Source organism: Chaetodon auriga, chromosome 22 (genome assembly GCF_051107435.1).
Source record: "Chaetodon auriga isolate fChaAug3 chromosome 22, fChaAug3.hap1, whole genome shotgun sequence".
Lineage (NCBI taxonomy): Eukaryota > Metazoa > Chordata > Actinopteri > Chaetodontiformes > Chaetodontidae > Chaetodon > Chaetodon auriga.
The window spans coordinates 10,345,319-10,368,771 of record NC_135095.1 but is presented as its reverse complement, the minus strand read 5'-3'; the positions used below and the strand labels follow the sequence as shown (position 1 = coordinate 10,368,771).

Genomic DNA, 23,453 nt, shown 5'->3' with positions numbered 1-23,453 from the left:
CTCTCCCTCCAGGCTTTCTTTCTGACAGATTTCTCCGATCAACATCTTGTCTGCAGGGAGATCATTACGCTGAAGAGGAGCGTTGAAGAGGACGGCGTGAGAGCATTTAATGGAAATACCTAAAACATAAGACATTACAAAATATGGTAAAATCAAACTTGGAAAGATCTTTTGTCCTGGATGTAACCAAGGAATTCGCTAAATTGTGGGAATTATCAGGCAATAACTGTTGAAGCAGAGAACGGAACAATCCTGCTGCTCTGACAGAGCAGTTCTCTGCATGTGTACACTGTCCTTGATATTTAAAGTTTTACTGGGTTTTGATTTGATTGCAATGCTAAGAACAACACAGAGTTGACTAATTCTACAGCCACAATAGAAAAGGTGCTTTGAGCTAAATGGTATGCTCACAATGACCATGCTAATATGCTGTTTGACGAGTATATTTGCCATCTGATCTATTTGCCATTCCCCAAAGTGCTCAACACAAAGTACTCATACGAATGTCATGGGATCACCAAGGTTATTGCAATTCATCCTGAGAGAGACATGAATTTATGCAACAAATTTCATGGCAATCCATTCAATATTTGTCAAGCCATTTCAGTCAAAACCACACACGTCAACCTCATGATAGCATAGAGGAAAACTAGAGGGAAAGTCATTAGGATTCAGCCTCTGGGGACCATCAATGTCTACACATTTTCATGGTAATCATGTGCTAGCTGTTGAGATATTTCAGTCTGGATCAAAGTGAAAATGAAGGGGGAAAGAATGAGAAAATCACACAAAAGGCAGAATTGCTAACCAAAAAAACCTGCAATCTGCAAAGTGGTGGCCCTCAAAACAACAAACGTACAAACGACCACCAATCTACACATTTGCAAAACATTCCTTTATTATAAATAAATCTCATTTTTGTATAAAAACTGGCATGCTTCAACCATGGCATTTTACAGGTTCACAACCCAAGGCTACAACCCGGTTAGCCAAGACAGCAGGAGGAAACACACTCATCTCATTAAGCAAGGGCGATCCATCAGACAACGGTGAGACAAGAATGAAAAAATCGTCACAACCACAAAAATACTTACAAGTAGAGAATAACAACAAACATGTTTGAGTCTCATAGATTTTCTCTTACATTTCTCTTTTTAAATATCTTTTAAAATGTAATCTGTTAAATCTCTTTCCCAACCCCACCTTTGCCCTTTTAGATATAATGTCTACATGATTTCTGAGAGGTTTTTTTTCTTTTCAGAAGGTTTTTTTTTTTTTTTTTTTTTTTTTTTGTGGGTTTTAATAGTTACTCCGTCCACCACAGCGTCCTATGGTATGTCACTTTTTTCATGTTGTGTCTTTTTTTTTGTTGTTTTTTTTGTTTTAAAACAGGTTAAGTTCATGGTAGGACCAATGAGCTGTGAGCAGCGGGAAAGCAGGCACACTGACTGGCTGTTTATGTGGTCCCACCTCTCTGTGGTTTGATGCGGAACAATACAAAATGTCTCATGCTTGGATTCCATTGGGCGCTCTGTCCGTCCGCCAATTCTTCGGCCAGTCGGCCAAGAACGGCGGCTCCTTCTTTCACTTGCCACTGCCCCGACACGCCCCCCCCTCCCCTCTCCCGTCCAGTCCCTTCCTTCTTCTTCTTCTTCTTCTTCTGTGGTCCCTTCAAATGGCATGATTGCTGTAGCTGACATACGTCGTCTTAGTTGATGAAGCTGCGTGAATACGGGGAGGATGGATGGTGAACAGAAGGTGTGTGGATAAGAAAAAGAAACAGTGGAAAGGGAGAGAGAGAATGAAAGAGACAGATTGGAGGAATGGAAGGGGAGGAGGAAAGGAAACAAAGTAGAAAGAGCAGTTGAGAGCAGATTTTGCTACAGATGGTCACGTAACAGTGTCACGTCCACAGTCCACCTGAGTTGTTTGGGCTTTTTGTCAAGCCCATTATGTCTTGTGTCCCCTCAAGCGTTCCATGGTAAATGTCAATGTTTTTGCAGCAACCACAGGCCTCTAACCGCGCCATTGTTATACTCTTTCATACGACTTTTTTTTTTTTTTTTCATTCTGTCGTTCACTCATGATTTGCCTTCACACTGCTGGAATAATGGAAAAAGGTCCTTGATGAAAAAAAATACACCAAAGAAATGAATGTTGAGTGCATGCAGACTTGGAAAATGTCCAAAGCTTTTTATTGATATTTTCTGAAGAGCACTCTTAAGCAAAATGTCAGGTACCAAAGAAGCACTTGCTTTCTGCTTGTCACTGTTGTATACATAAACTGCCGCTTGGGCCGTATGGAACTTTGTGCATGTGAGGAGATGACTAAGCAGTTTAACTATTGGAGAAATGAATGAACTGTGACCTGCTTCCTTCGCTGATGCTAATAAAGTGCTGACAGGAAAACAGGGTTTGTCTTCACAGGTCTGAAACCTACTAAACCCCTACATACAGTGCTCACAGACTGCAGAGAAACTCATGTAAGGCTGTACATACATGTGTTAGCAGATGAAGATGAGCGCACACGCACCAACGGACACACGAATCCTCTTGGATTTATAGACTGATGGAAACTCATGCAAAAACATGCGAGCACACAGCTAATCATGCACATTCTGTCTCTCTCTCTCACTCACACAAACACACACACACACACACACAGACACTCATTGGCATTTCATCTGCAGATTGCTGACACAGAGCAACCAGCTTAACTTTGAAATGCATATAACGGTGCTTCACTGAGAGAGAAAGCACACCACAGTCTTTAAAACTGTCACTGTCGCAGCTGTTCTGCCGTGCAACAAGAAAAAAAAAAAAAAAAAAGCCAGGCGTGAAATTAATTTTCGAATCAGAATTAAATTTTTGCTTGATTAATGCAAAACAAAAGCTTGACACAAACTGTGCATCTAAGCATAAATCTGCACAAGGGAAAATGTTTGTTTTGCTCATTTGTTTTTCGATGGAGTAGGGTGTTCCATCACCGCATGCAAATAACCCCACACGAACAGCTGTTAGACCGCATCATGATAAAACGTGCTTCCTGTTCACTGGCATTCAGTTTCAACCTCTCTGTGCAGTAACGTGTATGTATGTTATTGTGCATGTATATTATATGTTTTTTTTTTTTTTAATCATAAAATGCTTCTGTACTCAAACTACTGACAGTGTATACATTACTGCACATAACACAGTGCACATGTATGTTTCGGAAATAATTAAACATTTTTGACTTCTTGTTGGTCTGCTTGGTCTCATATAATTCTGATTCTGATGACACAGTTTTATATAGTTTGTTATATGTATAATTATAAAACTTAGGTGTTCTCTTACTCACTGTTGGTCTCCATGCTCTCACACAGTTCGGTCTTCACCTCTCCGTTGGGCCGGTCTCCTCCCTTCTGGGTCAGTTTTCCCGACATGGTGGCAGCTGTCACGATTGCCTGCATCACCATGCATTTACATTCAGAAATCCACTGATTGGCAACAAGGACTATTAGTGTGGTATAATGTATTGTTAGATTCATTATCCTCATTTTGTCCTCACACATCATATCTAACATCAGTCAAAATATCAAGATTTGATGGAAACGTAAAGTCCTCAAGTCCACCTCACCTTGAAGCTGCGTTTTCGTTTGGGTACGTTCTGCTCAGGGTGGAAGAGGATGATGTAGACCTTGGGCATGTAGAGCATCCCCAGAGACACGGAGGCAGACAGGCTGAGGGAGATGGTCAGGGTGGTAGTTTGGATATACATCTAGGAGGAGGGAGACAGCGAGACAGAGTCATTTATCACATTTCAAGTTGTCAGAGATAGTCTGTGTAATCGTCCAAGTACAGAATATGTCTGATGAGGGAAAGAGGAGGAGGACAGATGGGAGGGAGACAAGAAGTAAAAGATGGTCTAACAAGAGCGGAGAGAGTGCGTACTGACAGCCACAGAGACACACAGGCAGGTAGATCAAATGGTATTTGAAATGATGGCACCAATGAAGTTGCTTAATTGCCCGTGTGCTGCCGAGCTTGTCCTCGTCGCAGAATGTTAAAAAGACTCTGAGCAGTTTTTTGGCAGGCTGAAACACCAGATGGGTGTGGTTTACTGCATCAGGTGAGCTGATAGTGACAGAAATTTGAGTGAAATTTGTGTTTTTTGTCAGAGTTTGGGTGAAGTTTGGTCGACAGGAGACCTTACAGGAGGAGAAAACTTTATTTTTCAGATACTGAACTGTTACTGAACTGCAGTTTCCCTCTAACAATCCATGAGTTTCTGAGACTGAATGACTGCAGCTGCACTGTCAAACACACAGACAGGCAAACAGAAGCAGTCCTGGATAGTGGACTAGATGGCAGACACAAGTCAAAGGGTACAGACAGTGGACTGAGGGACAAACATGATGACACTTACAACAGTCAAAATTGTTATGTACAGCCGACTAATTTAGACTACTGTATTAGACGTCTTCGATTCTGCCAAGAAAGATAGGATAGTTATAATGAAACAAGAAGACAGCCAGGCAGACACACATGTACACACTGCAGTGGACTGAGCACTAGTCCTCAGGTCCTTAGTGGGTTTCAGAGAGTCAGTTGGAGGAGGACAGACCTGACACAGCTGACAAGCTCTCAAGACATAGTGCTCATCAGGCGAGCACTGTCTGCAGTATATCGAGAGAGACAGACAGGGGAGGGAGAGGTGAGGGGGGTGGAAATATGGGAAAGAATTGTAGAAATGGAAAGAAGAGCCTGGAAGGGAAGGTAATAGAGAGGCATGGAGAGAGGACGAAGGCAGGGAAGAAACATAAAACAAAAACCAATGATATGGAAGGGGGGGGCAAGTGAGAAGAAGAGGGGAGGGATGTGACTCGTGGAGGCACTGATGAAGTGAGAAAGTGAGCGAGAGAACAGAAAGACAACAGTGGCCGACTGCATTGTCAAAAAGTGCACAGGCGCACTGATTGAGACGGTGCTGGTAACTACAGCCTGACAAGAAGGAGGAAGCCGAGAGAGAGCAGAGCTGTACTGTTAACTCTGCAGCGACTTCACACCTCAGACAGCCAGCTTTGAAAAAAAAAAATCACACAAGTGCTGCAGTTTTACTTTGGATAATGTTTGATCCACTGCTGACTTCATCTTCATTCATGACTGTTTCTCCAGTTTCTGGACTGTCCCATAGTACATACAGCCCTGCTTAGAATAAGGTCCCTTTATATTACAAAGGGTTACTTAACAACATAGAAAATACATGGGATACCTACATGTACATAAATGTATACATACGCATACGATTAAATATCAACTGGATAAGTGCAGCTACACGATATGACCGGTGTTGGCATTCCAGAGGGAATCAATAATAAGAGCAAGACAATCAGACAGGGTGTGCTCAGTTTTCACTCTCTAATTTGGTTATTCAATTCAGAATTCATTGTAGGCTGTAAATATGCCTCTAGAAGAGGTTTCAGTTTGAGAAAACATTAGACCACTTGTGAGAATTATGGAAATGGACATTTGAAAAACTAAAGAGGATATGACCTCAGGATCCTCAGTCTGAAGTTACAAAATAATAGCTTTATATTCTCCAAATGCAGTAAGGATACATGAAAAGTCTGTCCGCAGAAACACATCCTTTGGTAAAAGGTGCAAACTGCCCAGCAAAAGCTGACCAGACCTCCTGACACTGACCTCAAAAAGCACTCATTGTAAAATAGGATTTAAGAACTCGACAAAAGCACAAGAAATCTAATTAACTAATACTTTAATAGATGAAAACACCGACTCCTTCCATGGCTAGCTGACTGTGATGGTGGGCAACACACATTTATCCTTCTCTGTGGATGAAATGTGCTATACAAATAAAGTTACCCTGCCTTAACCCCACTCTTAACCCTCAAACGGGCTTTTGAAGAAAGCAAACTGTCGTCATTCTCAAGGTTTCAAACTTGGTCCTCGCAAATGTAGAGGAAGAGGCGCACACGCACACACCTGCCTGAAGGCAGAAGTTGATAACATTGACAGTAGCCAAAGGAAAGGGGAGCGCACAGCCAATAAACTGGAGGCAAAGTGACACACACACTAACACACACACACACACACAGACGCACACAGACAAATGCATGAAACCCAAAAAACTATTTTAAGTATGTAAGTGTGTCACATTTACTAAATATTGGTCTTTCATTTAAACATACACTCAAAGCAGTGCAGACAGTGTGCATACGCTTTGCATGGAAACGCTTTAATTTTGTTTCTCTGGATGACCAACTGTGGGTCAGCCAGGGTTAAAGAGCTCTGACTGCAGCTCCCTTACAAGCTCTGAAAGCAGCTTCAACTCTCATTGGCTGAGTTTCACCTCAACCACAAGATCAAACACAAACACAGAAACATGCACGCAAAGCAAAGCACTACCACAGGACTGAATTCTGCAGCTGTTTGACAGATCACCAATTAAGCGAGAGGGAGAAAGATCGTGAGGGAAAGATGGAGGGCAGAATTTGTGGATTCAGTTGTACTTTGCCATATTGTTGCACTCAACTGAGTGGCTGCATCGAAGAGGAACAGACGGAGCATTTTCAGCAGGAAAGACACGGGAATGAAACAGAGACAGAGAGAAAAGATCGGAAGGGATTCGATGGGGAAAAGAGTGAAAATGGAATAACATGTAGAAAGAAAAATGTTGAATTAAAGTGAAAATGACAGGAAAGCAGAGATCCCCTTAAGCAGCAAACCCGCTCTTATCAAAACAGCAGCGAGTCTGCTGATAGCCACTTCCATTACATCTAGCCTTTGGTCCAAAGTTGTGGCTTCCAGCTGTTATTTACACAAAGACGCACGCACGTACCGAAGACTGAAACTGTCCTCCTCCACCCTGCTGTCCACAGCTGATAATGGCTAGAAATGTGTGTATTGGAAGAGTGCTCTATTATCCCAAAAGTCACCCTCTGAAAGTAGACGATTAGCTCCGGATGGCTGCATACAATGTGCTCCCTTAAGGTTTAAAACATTTACAGAGGGAGCCTCTCTGGTCCGCGATAGGCAGAGATTTAGAAAGAGGAACAGAGGGGCAGAGTGATGGCTGATGTGCTTTTAACACCTGGGGAGAAAAGAGGGAAGAGAGGCAGAGGACTGGAAAAAGTAGAAAGACGTATGCTAGATTCTGTGGGCAGATACTTGGCTTGGTGTAGCGCTTACTTCGAGTCTTAAGGTTCAAGAAAGTGATGCTTTAGCTAAATTGTTGGTCAGCGTCAGTGAGTAACATTGCCTGAATTGAATTAGCAGTGTTGTGCTCATTACACAGAAGAGATGTTATTGTCCTCTCAGGGGTACTCATTTTAAGAAGTGGTCAACGCGGGATTTCTGTCTGCTGGACACCTTGTTATTTCTCAATTAGTGCTTGAAAGGATAGCTCCACTGTTGTGAAACACAGATCTTATCACAGTGATGAGTACCACTATTTTTAACCGCAGACATCTGCGTTTTTTTTGTCTGGTAAACCAGCTGATATTGAAAATATTTGCAAAAAATAACGTTTCCATTGTGTTCTCAACATGCTGCATCACAATGATGACAAAGGTTGTTGGTTGGAGCTTGAGACACGATGGACAAGACACCAGACACGGAGCGAAGGAGTGGAGCGTGGTCTCCTGATGCAGGTGGAGGTGGAAATGAGAGGTCGCTTTTGTAGACGCAGCAGCACAGAAAACGTCGAGACTTGTAGGCCTGAAGCCAAATACTTATTTTTTTTTTCCACAGGGCCACACGAGCGCAATCTCATCTGGCAGCGAACATTGCCATTTCATGTAAGTCGCTGAATAGCTGAATGTAATTCCCGGGAGAAGTGGCTGATCCCAAGAGACAGGCAGCTTGATAGCTAGGCCGCCCATTAGTGAGTTACAGTAAGTATAGTGGGAGCAGTCTTCACTCCACGGCAGACAGCTGAGGCATGACAGCTAATGTTGACGGCTCTTCTGAGTTGGCTTGGCGGTACTATAGATACAGCGTTTGAACAGTACATCACAAGCAAATTAACTAAATAAGGCGCAATTTCCACTCGCTGATACACGCACAAGGGAGACATATGACACGTACATATTAAGACCTAAAACATACAGTTTTTTTTTTCTCTGCACATCATGTGGGCTCTTCAAATAAAACCGTGCTAGCACTTTAATCACTGCGTTCAAAAGCGGGTTGTCAGACCAACACACTTGAAGGAGTCTGAATCGTTGCATGTGCACGCACAGACAAGCATGGCCTCACATGAATATGAATCACAATGCACAGGGTAAAAGAACAGAAACATACATACACACACACACACACACACACACACACACACACACACACACACACATACACACACACATACATCTCCAGTTCTCTCATGCTTGATGAACCAAGACACCAAACATTTTAAGTCCTTATGTTGCTTCTCTGATTTATTGCAACTTCTTTCATATGGTGGTGAAATCAAAGAGCTCTGGCCTGCAACACGGCCAGCACAGCCAACGGGGGGGGGGGGGGGGCACAGGACGACAGGAAGAGCGGGAGAGAGAATAAACAAGAGGAAGTAAGAGTGGCAGCAGGTGAACAAGGAACAAGAAAGGAAACATTTGGGAGAACAACAGTCGGTTGACAGGAAGTGGAGGGCGACGGAGAAATACAGAGAAAGACGCAGCGATGACGAAGGCGTGCAGTGACTGAACTGAGGAACAAAGTCCTGCAGCGCTGATGAAATGGAAAGTTTCTCCCACAGGACACTCGCACAGACGCTCACACATGTTCAAATTAACACAGCTTCACTGAGCGCTCAACCCAGCAACCAGATTTTTTTGTTGTGTGTTGCCAAGAGGCGGAGCGGTTGCCTGTCGTCGTTTGCTGGCGTTGCTGTGCACAGCGTGGCATTTTCTGAGGGAGTAATTAAAGATATGCTGTGCAAAAAACAATGTATAGACTCAGACAAAAGTGAGGCGGTGTGTAGTGGCGTGCATTGTCTTATTTTCTTCTTATTTTGCTGCGGTCGGCACGTTCCTGGGCTGCATCAGTTAGCTTAGTTAGCTTGCAAAAGCATCGACTTCTCCATTACAACAAATGTAACGTTCCTACAATAGCAGCTTGTCTTATACAGCAGAAAGATGGTAAAATCCCATTTTCATAAACTGGGATTGACTGGGGAAAGCCGGTAGATTTGAGCTAAAGACAGAGAGAAGTTTCACAGTGGGGGAGCATCTGCCCGTCACTTGGACACTGTTGCACTGAAACGCCGAGCGCTTGCACGAAGCTGAACTCGTGTTCAACCCTCTGCTGTCGCAGAGTCGCTGAGATCTCCCGCCAGACGTCACTCTGATCTCTTTTTTGTCTCCCAGCTCTCATTTAGAAGAAATGACTACGGGCAGCTTTGTTTCATGTGCCGAGCCAGCGAACAGTCAGTGAGAACAAGAGAAGGGAATAAGAAAAATGCGGGAGTGAGAAGGAATTCTGCACGACTAAGACGTCTTGTACCTTTCAATCGTCTTTCCTCGTCGTCCCTCATCTCTGGCCGCTCCTTGTTTATATATCCCTCTCTATGAATGTCTCTTAGTCTTTTGAAACTTTTTCTGATTTTATCTTTTAGCCTTTCTGTTTGTCTACCCCATTATTCTTTTTTTTTTTCCATCTCAAGCTCTACTAATTTAACATGCTACCGACTGTGCACTGATAATGAGTTTCGGTGTCCTTGATTGGTTCCCGTCCTAAACAAACCATTTCACGAGCGAGGTGACTTTACGGACTGCCCGAGGGTCCTAAACTAACTTCAGACTGGCATTTAGTGTCAAAACCTACTGTGTGTGTGTGTGTGTGTTTGTCTCTGTGTATCTGATGCATGGGACCACTCATCTATTTAATCACCTGAGCCATGGGAGGTTGAAAACATTTTATTTTTATTTGTTTGTTGAAAAAATAGGAGTGTGACCCAGTTTTTAACCACCTCTGAATATGAAGGACAATGACACTTTCTTTTTTTTTTTTTTTTTAATTTTCTGATTTGTTTTCAGTCAGTTTTAGGATCTAAGTGTTTGTTTATAGATTGACTAAATACAACAGTGAACACATTAAAGACAATTTCATGCAACATTTCCATTTTCAAATATTCTGAAAAAGACTAGATCTTTAGTTGGGTCATACAGAGGTACGGGTTTGACTTCGAGCTAATCAGTTTCAAGATCTTGGTTTCTGCTGGCAGCTAATGCTAGCGCCAACATTAGCTTGTCAGTGTTAGCCCAGCTAGCAGATTGTACTTGAGCACAACTGGATTTCTGAGGATCAAGCTGAGCTTGTCATGTTAGCATGAAGTTGGTCTGTTTGAATGCAGCACGGACAGGTAAGCAGGTGGTGCACGTTGTTTGTGGCCACAATCTTAAAAGGCGCTGGCGGGTCTGCACCGTCTGACCCAGTTTGTTTACCTACAGTCGGTGGCGGTTGCTGATGAAGCCTCCATTTACCGGAGAGACTTTCTCTCACAGCGAGCCACGGCTTCTGCTTTTCCTTCAGTATTTTTGGAGCATGTTTTCAGGGCGTGTTTCTGTCTCACGAGAAAAGTTTGTGCTTTTTTGTAATGCAGTCCACTTCTCTCTCCCTGTGTGTGTGTGTGTGTGTGTGTGTGTGTGTGTGTGTGTGTATGTGAGGCCAGGCTGTGGAGGTGCTAGTTTTCCCCTCTTTGTGATCTGTCACCAGCTGGGATTTCTCCCTTGAACCAGACCATCTTTGTGCCTTCTTAAATGTTAATTTCGTCCAGTTGGACTTTGGATTAAATCGGGTAAAACTTTACCAGGTCCTGTCAGGGAAGCTGGTCTCCGCAGCAGCAGAAACAGGGGAGAATAGGATCCAAACTTTAAGGTTAGATAGCAGCAGCGAGCCGTAGGAGTGACCACCCCCAAAAATTCTAATAGCAGTTGTCTTTTTCCCAGTTTGTTTGTCATATTGCACATTTGCATCGACGTTTCATGTTCGAGCTCTGATGCACAGCGGGGAGGCTCATTGTCACCAGGCTTATGTTGAACTTAAATTCAAGTTGCATTTGGTGGATATTTGAGTACATTGATATGGAACAAATGAGACTGTCTATTGGTGCAGTGTTTTGAGACTGAGCAAATCACAATGCGATCAGCTCAGGCAGCCACGCCACAGCCGTGCGTGGGGAAATTTATCCATTAGGTAGTGGTACGTGCGCAGCCACACTCCCATAGGCCAGTTTTCTGCAGAGCTCTCGATGTGCTCGATTGATGCACCTTCTACCATCTACTCTCTGCAGCTCTTTCATCGTGTTTTGTCTCTTCTTCCTTCAATAGTCTCCCAGTGAATAAACCAATGCTGAACAGGACTCCCAAACACTTTGATTTCACTTTTTACCACTCAGAAATGTATCAGTCTTACTTCTTTATATTTCTAAATTCCTCAGTATTCTATAAAGTTTTCATTTTCAATTCTTTTCGTCACTAAAGGCTCATTTGGGAACGTGGCGTTTTACAGAGCATGTGTTAAACACCAACACAAGCAGCATATTCAGTTAACTTCTGTCTTGCCTCCAGTGTCTTGCTGCACTTCATCTTTTAAACTTGTATTGTATTGATTGCTCATGGGCCCCCTGTTGTATTTTACCCAACAGAACACAAACACTGAGGCCAGCAGTTCCATTGAGCAATATGTGGTGTGGCGTGTGTTCTGAGGAGTGATGGTGCAGAGCCTGAGCCTGAGCCAGAAGATGTCGGTGTCTCTATAAGCAAACAACTATAATGGCGCATATAACCCATCCATCATTACATGATCTAAGAAGAACTGGAATGCTGAGAATGTCTTGCTAAGTGAAGTTTCTTTGCGCTGAATCTAGCTGCTTTAAAAAGACGTCCAACCAAAGGAAACGCTGGCAGTGAAGAAACATGTTCACAGTTTGTGTCTCAAAATAACTCCAAAAGCAACAGTTCATGGCCACAGTGGAATGTAGCAACTTGACAAAAGCTGCACCAATTACAGTTCAGTGTTCGACTCCAACCATCAGCTGTGGACGTTGTGAAGGGTATGATTTGGAAACCCATTTCTGCTCCAAAATTACTGAGAGCAGTAGGTGTTTTGGGGTTTTTTTTCCCTCATGCACGCAAAACTTACTTTTGTAGCTTTCTTAGTCTCAACATGCGATTTATTCAGAGCTTGTTAAATCCTCAACTTTCACTTCTTCAAACCTCCATCGCAAATATTGTTCCATCATGGCGCTGTGATGAAATGCTTCTTTAAAAAGAAAAAATCTCTGACACAGGATTCTCCACCATAACATTTTAACTTTGTGTCAGAGCAGCTTAATTGGGCCCAAGTGTGGTCAGTTCTTGTCCACAAGTGCCTCATTACCTTCTACAAAACAGCACTTAATGACATACTTTCCTCCATCTAATCCATACTGATCTACGGTCTGCATGTGTCATTAAAGAGTGCATGGGGTGTTTGTTATACATCTGTGTTTGCTGTGCCACAGCTCTTATTGACTTGCAGATCTGCGTCAGGTTCAGCCAGTATTCTCAAGTAGAACAAGTTCTGTATAAAGGTTTCATGGTAATGCGCACCGTGAAGGTGGCCCCGTCGCGAATAGCTTCCTCTCTCGCGCTCTCTCTCTCTCCCAGCTGACATGATTGTGGCCCCACTGTGCACAGCTTCAGCCAATTAAAATACCCAGCAAGGACTTACATGGAGCATCATCAGTCAGCAGACTGCTGTCCAAGTTGGAAGGAAAAAATGTGTCACACCTTGAGCATGTGAAACGGGATTAACTGTATGTCTGCTCTTCTGTTATGGGTGTTAAATGGGAAGTTTCTGCGGCTGACATGGTGCAATCTTGACAGAAACGGGGCTGCAAATGACACAAAACACTTTCCCACGCTAGCACTGAGCGACGCTACATAGTCCCCAACCTCTTTTGCAATTCTGATGAAATTAACACAAGAGTAAGAAATCGAAGTAATGAAATCGTGGATTTTATTGAAGGGGAACACAACGGCGGTCTCAAATTTCTCTTCTTCTTTTAATTCTGTTTTTTTTTTTCTCTTCAGAACAGTGCGCTATCTCCTCTGAATTCAACACTGTTTTGAAAATGAATTTGAAGGTAACGTCACCCGTCCTCCTCCCCTGGCATGAGACTCCACGTAGTTTAAGCTTTCATGAGTCGTGTATACATTAGTAGATACTTAAGGCTTAATTAACAGTTATTAAAGCTTGTGTGTGTGCAGTCATATAAAGTCTCTCACACACTCACATACAAACTGCTCATCGTGCGCCCTTTGTTCCAGAGGCTTAACTCTTAAAGCGGGATGACACTCCCAGCGCCATTAAAGTTCAAATCATTTGGAAGCACGGACTGGAACAAGAACTTCGTGGCACTACATCGCAACTCTTTGTTGACCAGACTCTTTATTCCTGGTTCAGAGCTGAATGCTCCCTGACACTGTCTGACAGAGCTCCAATATCTCAAAGCCAAGTACTTCCTTACCAGTGCCAGCAACTGGTTGCCAGGTTATCGCATCTGCACAGCAACAGCTTGAGAGGCTACAAACTTTGAATTTCTCATGGGATCAGCAGCACAGCGCTAATTAAATCGGGGGAAACTACAGTGGATTCATTAATCAATTTTCCAGTGTTTTTCATTCCTAAATTATCATCCTCGTGGTTAATTGATACAACATAATTTCCTTAAAATATAGCACATTTGCTTTGGTTAATTTACAACTTGTTCTGTGAATAAACCAAAAACAATTCAGAATTTCAAACCTTATATTGAGAAAAGCTAATAGGCATCAAAAAAGACAAGCCGAAATGACAAGTTAATCAGCTGCAGTGCCTGCGCTGAAGCCTTGTATTATGTATCAATGATTTTTTTTTTTTTTTTTTTTGCTTTGTCATGCAGTCTCTCTCCAGGCTGACACATGCACGGATGACGAAATGACAGCTACGGTGGAGGTGGGAAATAAACAAAACATACAACAGCATATATGATTTTGTTATTGTAGAGTAGTAACAGAGATGTAAGGGTGATGGAGACGACTGTTGCATCAGGCGCTGAAAGGGAATTTCATGCAGAAGTTTGGATCCATACTGTTCTTTTCCTGTCTCTATTGCTCCCTTGAGAAGACTTTCCGTGTGTGTGTGTATGTGCATGCATTTGCGTGTGACTGCAAGTGTCTCTGTGTGCGGTCCCCCCTTGGGCGTCCCCCCCATCCTTCAACATCTCACTGTTTGATGTCAGGATCTGACACTCGCTGTCTGTCTCTCCCCATTTTCAGCCAAACGACCAAATCCCACCAGAACCCTGCAAAAGATTGCAAAACCTATTCCTTCAAAAATGAATGAAAAGGGCTCCCCCCCCCCCACCCCTCCACACTGCCTTGTTAAAGATAATCACCTCAAGGATTGGCAAATTCTGTCAGAATAGAGACGACATGACGTCTAAATCCAGCAGAGGGAAGGAACATTGGCCGGGCTTCATCTGCCGTCTGTGCGTGTTCTGTTGATCCCTGTGCTCTGCTAATGTACCAACCATGAGCTTACAGTTGGGAATATCAGAATTTTCCCTGGTATGTTACCTTGACTGTAAAACAAAGCTCTAATATTTTTTTCCATTTCAACTCAAACCAAGAAAGTTTGTCTTTTGAAGGTAGTTTTCAGTTTGAGTCTAGTCAAAATCAATTTTATTCACACTTTATCGCTCAATATCACAATTTACCTCAAGAGGCTTCGTTTAGAGCATATGCCACCCTGTGTAATTGCTGTAACGCAAATTCAACCAATCTCAACATTATTTCCAACAGCATTTTGTGATTTTCTGCCATTTCCCCACAAAACGGTTAAAGTGGAAGAATGATAGCACATTTTTACAAATCATCACATCCTTCCTGCTTTGGGAGCGGCACTCTGCCTGGGAGACAACACGCAACCTGACATGTTTAATTCAGGGCAATTTGTCCCGTCAGTTTGCATAAATTCTTACTGACGGTCGGAGCAGACTGCAGTCGAGCAACTCCCCACCACTCGCTAGCGTTTCACCAATACAGCAGCCACTGCTCAGGTAAAGAGCAAGCTCTGATGCTACACAATTAGCAGGCAGCATTTGGGTATTCTACTATTAGCAAGTGGGATTCCGGTTTAATTGAATGCATTTTAAGGAAATAATTGACAAATATACTACGACTATTCACCCAGTTATTTGTCTCTCTGAGAGGTTTTTGCACATTATTGAGTATTATTATCATGCGGGCTCTTAAAAACAAGCTACAGCCATTCAGAGGCTGAACGCAAACACTGTTTAAGCGAATGTTGTTTATCAGGTTTTAAGATGTTTCAGACACTGACACAAGCTCCGCTGGCCAGCCGAAGCACAAACAAAGAAATTGAGAGTTTCTATAAAGCCTGAAATGCGATCTTCCCAAGGCACTCGTGTGGCATCGTGTTTGGGACGGCTGCGTGTGACAGGCTCAGTTGCGATGTTTAAACGCTCGTGACCCCACAGTGTCGGCCATCTGTCCGACTCTGAAATGACTCAGACGATTTTCTCTGTTCCCCTTCTTCCTCTTCATCCCTCTGTTTTTCTGTTTGTATCTCTCAGTGTTTCACTTTTACCCCTCCTCCTCCTCCTCTTTGATTTACATTTCTCTATCTCTGATACTGGCCTCTCTTCCTCCATCTTTTTATGGTTGTGTAAATCCCACCCTCCTTTGTCTGCTAGTACTGGTTGACGTCGCTCTCACTCTGCACTCCCACAGTCTCTGATTCATTCTTTCTTTGCTGCATTTTTGTACTGTATGTTCTCCTGCTGCCTCCCTTTCCTTCTTTCGTCCTCCATCTTTCTCTTTTACATTGCTGTTCTGACCGTCTCTCAGAGGTTCACTTTCATTCTGTCTCCCCATCTCTCGCCTCCTCTCTCTCCCCCAGCCTCTTCAGATTACTGGAGATTGATTACCCACAGTTACTCCTGGTAAGGATCTGGGCGGTCACTGGTTCTCCAGCGGGACCACTGTCACAGCTATAAATCTGTCTGAGTACAGTGAGCCCTGACATTGCCTGTATGTGTGTGTTGTGAGTACAAATGGATTTGTGAGGCAGGTATATAGATTGTGTGTTCTTTATACACTCCTGAGGACCAAACACAATCATGGTGAGAGAAAAAAATGGGGAAAGTTACTGAAAGTGAAGCCATTTGCCATTCTTCACTTCTTAAAAGGGGCATTTTGAGGTTAGGACACTTGGGTTTTTCTTTGGTCTGAGGTTGGATGGTATGTGAGGGTGTGTGTGAGAGAGACGGTGAATGTGTCAGAGAGATAATGTCAATGGGAGGCCTTGAGAGGCATAGATGTGTATGAATAGCAGCTTCAGTGACTGAACCGGCGGATTCATACTGTTTAGAACACTCAGCTCTGTCCTTCCACTACGACACCACATAATACAGCTCCCAAGCTGGGTTATGACTGTGCTGCATACCTTGTTGATTCACTCTGTACCCACAAACACAGACCAAGGTGTGCGTGTCCACGGCGAGGAACAGAAGAACTCACATTCCCATAAACATGTCACATTTTAGTAGGGCTGTATCGAACAGTTCAAAGCCTCGAAGCTTCATTCTTAGCATTGACATCTGAATTCTATGCAGCTTTTTTCAATGTTCTGCACAGCTGCATATAAGGATTAGGTTACAGTAACATTATTAATATCATGCTATTTGTTAAATTCGATTCCAGTGGTAGCTGACTTGCATGATCCAATTTCCAATAACTCCAGAGCGTTGTAAAGCACAAAAAATCTAAATTTATTAAAAAAGATATGCAATCTCTTCCAAAATTCACATTTCTATTTTAACTAAAGACTGCACTTTAATCCATATATGTTGGCCTTTCAGACACGTTTTCACGACAGTCAAACATTTCCATACATTTATATAACCACAACGGCAAAAATCTATTTTGGCTCTAACATTATCATAGTAAATTACATAAGCCTGGAAAAAAAAGTAATATTGTATCTCCATTCGCTTGGCAGGCCATCAAAAAGTCATCACTTTCATGCCAAAGACTGTCGAAAGATGTCGAAGAAATCGCCAGTGTGGAGGCATTTTTTTATGCCTTTATTGGATTAGCCTGCTGCCTACGTGCATTCAGGTTGACGAAACTGACAAGTTACATTCATTAAATAAAGTTCATTTAATAAAAAAAGACTCATTTAATCCCATGAATCACTTTATTCAAACTGAGGATTTAGTTTGTGGATTTCTTTTTCGGGTGATGACATCATAAAATTCCTGGCAGACATTCGAAGCTTCAGTCGAAAACCCGAACAGAAATTTGAACAAATTTGCCTTAAATTTGAGCAGCTCCTGAATTGATATGCAGGAACAACTAACAAACAAAAAAACCCTCCAATGTGTCTTTGTGCGAGCGAGAACAAACGCAGCAAAAACACAAATGCTCTGGAAAAAGGAGACGCACACACGCGGTGAGTGGGTTTGTGGGTAACAGCGGGGTGGTTGATTCTTCCTCTGTTGGAGGCAGGAGATAACAAGCTGACCATATTTAAGACATCTGGAGAACAGAAGAGGTGGCTCACGGGGAGAAAGAGAGAGAGAGAGAGATGAAGATAAAGAGACAGAGGGAAAAAAGAAAAGACAGGAAATAAAAAAAAAGAAAGATGGTCTCCTGTCCATGGTGTCAGGCAAAAGGGGTGATGAGGCTGACGCAGAGAGCGAGCCGGAGAGAGGATGTACCCTGTGGTTAGGGCTTTACAACAAGCAGAGAGAGGCAAAGGGAAGCACACATGCGCACACACACACACAACCTTTCCCATTTCTGCAGGGTGCGGCAGAAGCTGTTTGGAGCCAGCAGCCTCTGCATGGTAGCATGACCTATTTCAAAACAATACTTCCCTCGCTGGTGATGGCTAAGAATCCCTCTCTCCGTCTTTCTCAAGCTATCTCACACATTCTTATTCCATGTCTCGCTGTATCTCCCTGCATGCCCCTATCTCGTGCTGCAACTTTCCCTTTCAATTCTCACCCCTCCCTCGCGTTACGTTTCTCCTCCTCTGTCTGCCACCCCCCCCCCGTTTTTCTGCCCGCCACGACTCAGAGCCATGTTGAGTATTCAGAGGAGAGGAGTGAGAGGCACAGGACATGAGCAATGGGGAGGGTGTTAAGATGAGGGAGTGAGTACAAATATAGGAATAAGAGCATATTTGAAGAGGATGGGCTAAAGGACGAAACAGAAATCCAAGGGTGGGAGAGATGAGCAAGTGACTATGAGCAGGTGAGGACAGAAGTCTGCAGTGGTCATACCTACAGAGTATAGAAAGACAGTTAGGTCTCCATGTTACATACGGTATGCGTTACACAGGCGTCACTCTCTAGTCCGCTCGACTGAACAAGGGAGAGGCAAATAGATGCCATTTCAACTCCTCAAAGGTCGCTTATCGGGTCATAAACACACAGTAGTCACAAGAAAATTGTACATCTGACAAGAGCAGGGACCTGAAAAAGGATCTTGAAAACAGGCAAAGGCCAAGCTAGCTGAGCATCAAAATTCATTCTTGACCCTGTAAACAGCAGTTTGACTGGGGGGGAAAAAATCTTCAGTGAAGGTCAGTTTAGTAGCTTTTTTTTCTTTCAAACCACTCCACTGTGCACTGACCACAAACCACGCTACATCTTCGGGTCTCTGCCAGTGCACTCTAAAGACTGCGCTCTGGGCGCTGTCCGTAGACTGTTTAAACAGTGGACGGAGCTGCCAGGTCTGATGCAGGAAGCGCCTTAAACCTGCATGTTTTTCTAACGGCCAAAAACTGGCAAAAAGAAGTCTGATCGTAAGTAAGCTTATCAGAAATTTACTGCCTTAGTAAACTGTTTCCTAATTAGTTTATTGTCTCAATGGCTTATTTCAAGTCCTCTTCAATACAGCATGATGTTCAAGATGGTGATGGTGATAATGCCAAACTCAAGCCCTCAAAACAGGATCCCACAAACCAAAGGTGGGTTTACACTGCAGCCAGTGGAGATATCGAATCAAACTGTGACACTGGGTTGAAATTTCTGGAAAAAAGCCAGAGAGTTGACCCTAAATTCAGGTTTTTTTTCTTTTGTCAAAGGCAAGGCAAAGTTTAAAACATCCCCACAGAGATGTTTCCTACCACAGAGACCCTGAACAGAAGACCAGAAGCACACCTGGTGGAAGATCCAAGCAGTCATACAATCGACAATATGCAAGGCAGTTTCAACAGGAGCCTCATCACAAGCCCCATTAACAAATGAACAGCTGCCGGAAGCACATTTTAAACATTTCAGAGTAAGCACTGGTCACAAACAGTGCCCGAAAGAAAAAAAAAACAGATGAGAAAGTGGCCTAGAAGAACATCTGATGTTCTAGGTTTGCTAATGCTAAATATCTAAGAGGGATTGTCGGAGGATGTGTGGCAGTATAGTGAAGTGTTCGTACACAAATGAATGCAGCCATTTTAAAACTATCATATCAGATAAACTACTTATATTGTACCACTGACAATACTGAACAATGATTAGGCAGAGCGTGATGGCCATTTGATGACAAAGTTAATCACAATGCAAGTCATGTTGTCATCTAACCTCCAACTAACTTCACTGTAGCCCCTTCGCGCTCTCCCCCGTCGGATCCCAAACCTATGCCCTTGGTAGAGCTCTCCTCATTAAAGCCCCATCAGCGAGTCACATCATTACCTGTTTATTCCTTTCACTCTTCGCTCTCCTCCCTCTCTTCTGCTCTCTCTGTTAGCCAGCCAGCTGCCACACACTCCAGAGGATATTCCAATTAGAAGCAACATACACAGACATACAAATGCGCACTGGTGGATATTCCAATTAAATACAACACACAAGACAAACACACTCAAAACCAAATACAGAAGAAGGTGCTGGTGGACATTCTAATTAGCTGAACAAACACGGCACGGACGCCACTCGGCCCAACCGGTGAGAAAGGATGCTTCAGCACGTCAGATCACACACACGCGCGCACACACACAAACGCACGTATGTACACACTTACATGCCCGTTTTATGCCTTACAAACACACACAATGACTTCTGAAGCCACACATATATGCATGAGCACACACTGAAGGAGCAATGATGACTGGATTAAAGCCTCTGTCTGGAGGAAGTGAATAAATAGTAGTTACCTGAATGTAACTCCAGTTCTATGAGTACATGCGTAGCCTTTTAGTTGTCTGTGCAAGTAGGTTGTTACGATGTGTATTTATGTTTGTTAGGTGGTGACCCCTAGTGGTAATTATGATGAGAGGGAAAGGAGGAAGTCAGGTGACGTGTTATGAGCAAGACAGTCTGTGTATGGAGGGGCTGGGGTGGATGGATGGATGGATGGATGGATAGTGTGAAACCAAAAGTCAACATCAACTTCTTTTTAAATTAAATGATTGTCACGTATGTAACAGTAATGTACTTCTAATCCAAACCATGACCTTCTGCTAAACCTAACCACGTAGTTTTGGTGCCTAAAGCTAAGCAAACTACCACTGTCTCACAACGCCACGTTGGCGAAGGTCCGGTACGCCTGTTGCTAGCGGTTAATGTTGCCTGCATCATTAACTGCTCCAAAACTCTGGCTTGTTGGGGCTTCTCAACAAACATGAGCTCAAGCAAACAGAAAAACACTATCAAGCATCCAGCCAGAGTATGACTTCCCTGATGTGTGATTAGACGGGATCACTTTGATGTCAGCTTTTTGCCATGCGACAGAGGCAGGCACCCGCCTTGAAAGGAAAATGGGCTGAGGCGCAAGGAGAGGGAGAAATGAAAATTGCCCGACTGACACGCCAAAACAGGGGCAGACTATAAGAGTTATGTAGAAGAGGACGACACAGTTGGACAGAATATTGATGCTGGAGATTGCTTATATGGACTCACATGCACTGTCGAGACCACTTAGCTTTGACACTGTGCATTGATTTAATTCATTTCTTCCCTAAACATTTTTGGATTTGTATCTCGACAGTGTATGTGTGTGTTTACGGGCATATTATGTCATACTTGAAAGCTGTGACTGATACAGTGCTATCTTCTCTTCACCACCATGCCGACACGTCTGTTTGCTGCTCATCTGTCTACTGTAGGTGCACATTTAAAGCATACAAAGGTTTAGGACTGTGATGTACAACCTGTGACATCTGCAATCAAAGGCCTGCCTTGAATCTCAATGAGTGTATGAAGTCTTTTATTGTTAAAACTAGATAGTCGCACGATCAAGACATGAAATCAATAGACTACTGCTGCTTTAGCTCAGGTAAGCACAATGGTTTACTATGTGTGTGCAGCATTGTTATGGATCAGCTGTTTGAGTGTATCTATGTCCATGTCTCCTTCACCCTCTAATTCTACACTGATAAGGCAAAAGGATACCTCTTAGAGGCTGTCACACAATCAGTCCATCACTTCAGCGGTTTCCTTCTAAGATCATTCTATTTGAAGGATTTCTAAATGCCTGAGGAGGTGAAATCATCCAGCGTCTTACAAATAAACTATTTTTTCTTGCTTTTCCATTTAATTATTATGTGATCCCTGAAAAATATCTTCAGGGTTTGTGAAGCTTTTCATGAGTAAAATTCAAGCACTTTCAAGGTGTCAAAACAAAAAAAATGTCCAGATTCTTGAAGCCTTTATAATCACATGTAAATTGTTACTATAAATGCATTTGTGAGTAATAAAGTTTACAGAATGCCTTTACATCCACAGCATTCATGTGCATTACCACGATCATTGTACCACCTACTGCCACACCAAACTCTGTTCTCAAATTGAACACTTTCAAGCTACTTTGAATATTCATTTGTTGCTTTTCCAAATATTTATCAGTTACCTTTAGAAATCAACATGATTGGCTCTTCCCGTAATAAACTAGGTTCACTGCACACCATTTAAAAAGAAAATACGCCACTTCCAAAGCTGGCTCGCTTGTTACTCCCATTACTTCCTTCTTCCATAACGGTGATGATGAACACTGTGAGCAAATGTCAGGTGTTGAGTTTTCATTAAAACAATATTATGACTGGCGTGTATGCTGCATGCCAAATTAGTCAGGGCACACAAGGCCAAACTGCCTCCCAAGTTACCATATGATCAGCTGCTGACAAGAGAAGAAGCCTATTTTTTAAACAGAGTCCGGTGCAGTGCCCAGTCTACACGAAATACACTGGGGATACATTAAATCACTAAATCTCACACTTCATGGAGAAGTATGAGCGCAGAATCAACGATCAGTATTCTCGAGTCTAGCTAGAGCTAAAAACAAAAATCCCCCCAAAAAATCCATCAGTATGTGAGCTTGTTGTTCACTGCCGAGCCCGTTTATGATTGGTACCAACGACAATATCTTCACCTGTCTCCTCTGCTCCGCTCCGTCTGTGGAAGGGCTCCATCCTCGGTGAAACACGAGAGCAGAGGATATTAATGATTGTGCAGCACTGATGCCACTGCAGAATGAATATGGGGGGAAATATTGGTAGTGGCACTCTCATCACTAAAGAGTTTGCCAGGCAACGACGCAGAGGTTGACTCATGTTTCGAAGAAGCACCACACAGAAGCCCCCGCAAAAACACAAATCACTGATTTCCAAATTAATGGACCCCTAGCGTTATATTTGGCATGAAAAATAAGATGGGTCTTTTTAGGGCCTGACAGCGGAACCTGTTCCATACAACTGTAGGGGAAACACTGCATATGCAGATAATGCACTGAGCATCCATAATAATCATTCATTAGGTGAATCCTGAATCCTGTAAAAGGCCGCCCGCACACACACAGACACACACCAACCACTTGTAAAAGTTACATCTTACTCACATCATACAGCCATCAATAATTGACTAAAGGTAGCTCTACAGTACAACCCTCTAAAAGCCTGGACCGAGGCATGGATCCAGTCAATCAGCCAGACAGAAAATCCTCTTGTACTCACGGGGGATTGTCAGGAGATTTTTGGACTCAAAGCCATTAGTATAGCTGCAATTGAAACACATATCTACCTCTCAGTGCCAAGAGATGCAGTTTTGATCTCCAAAAAGTTGTCAGGGGAGGAGACAGAAAGCAGACTTTTTGCCGTATAGCAACACATGCAAATTTATGACTCAAAGAGGTGATTCCAAAACTTAATAATGCTGCAAAATAGTCTCAGGAGAGCTTAGTCATGCTCACAGAAAGCCTATAAACCACACCATCACCACCCACTTGTCAATGAATTGTTATCTTTAAAAAGATATGTCACACAAATATATGATTGTATCACACAAGCACAAATACACAGACGCACACACAGACCTGTGAAACACACAAATGCACCCTCTAGTCATCTTTCCTGTAGAAGATGATGTCTCAAAGAAAAATTGCTCTAAATCCCGAACAAGTCATATGCAG

The 23,453-nt window shown here is 43.0% G+C and overlaps 1 protein-coding gene across 4 annotated transcripts in view; it reads right to left on the bottom strand.

Annotated features, from left to right (window-relative positions):
- Positions 1-874: 874 nt before the first annotated feature.
- grm8a (glutamate receptor, metabotropic 8a) overlaps positions 875-23,453 on the bottom strand; it is a 204,484-nt gene continuing 181,905 nt past the window's right edge. For 2 of the 4 annotated variants that reach the window (XM_076721878.1, XM_076721877.1), the window contains exons 12-14: positions 3,620-3,760; positions 3,337-3,446; positions 875-1,721 (exon numbers count right to left, since the gene is read on the bottom strand). In XM_076721878.1, the coding sequence (XP_076577993.1) occupies positions 1,709-1,721; positions 3,337-3,446; positions 3,620-3,760 (264 nt within the window). In that variant the 3' untranslated portion in view covers positions 875-1,708. The remainder of the gene's footprint in view (positions 1,722-3,336; positions 3,447-3,619; positions 3,761-23,453) is intronic. The other 2 variants (XM_076721876.1, XM_076721875.1) reach the window with 1 other exon arrangement.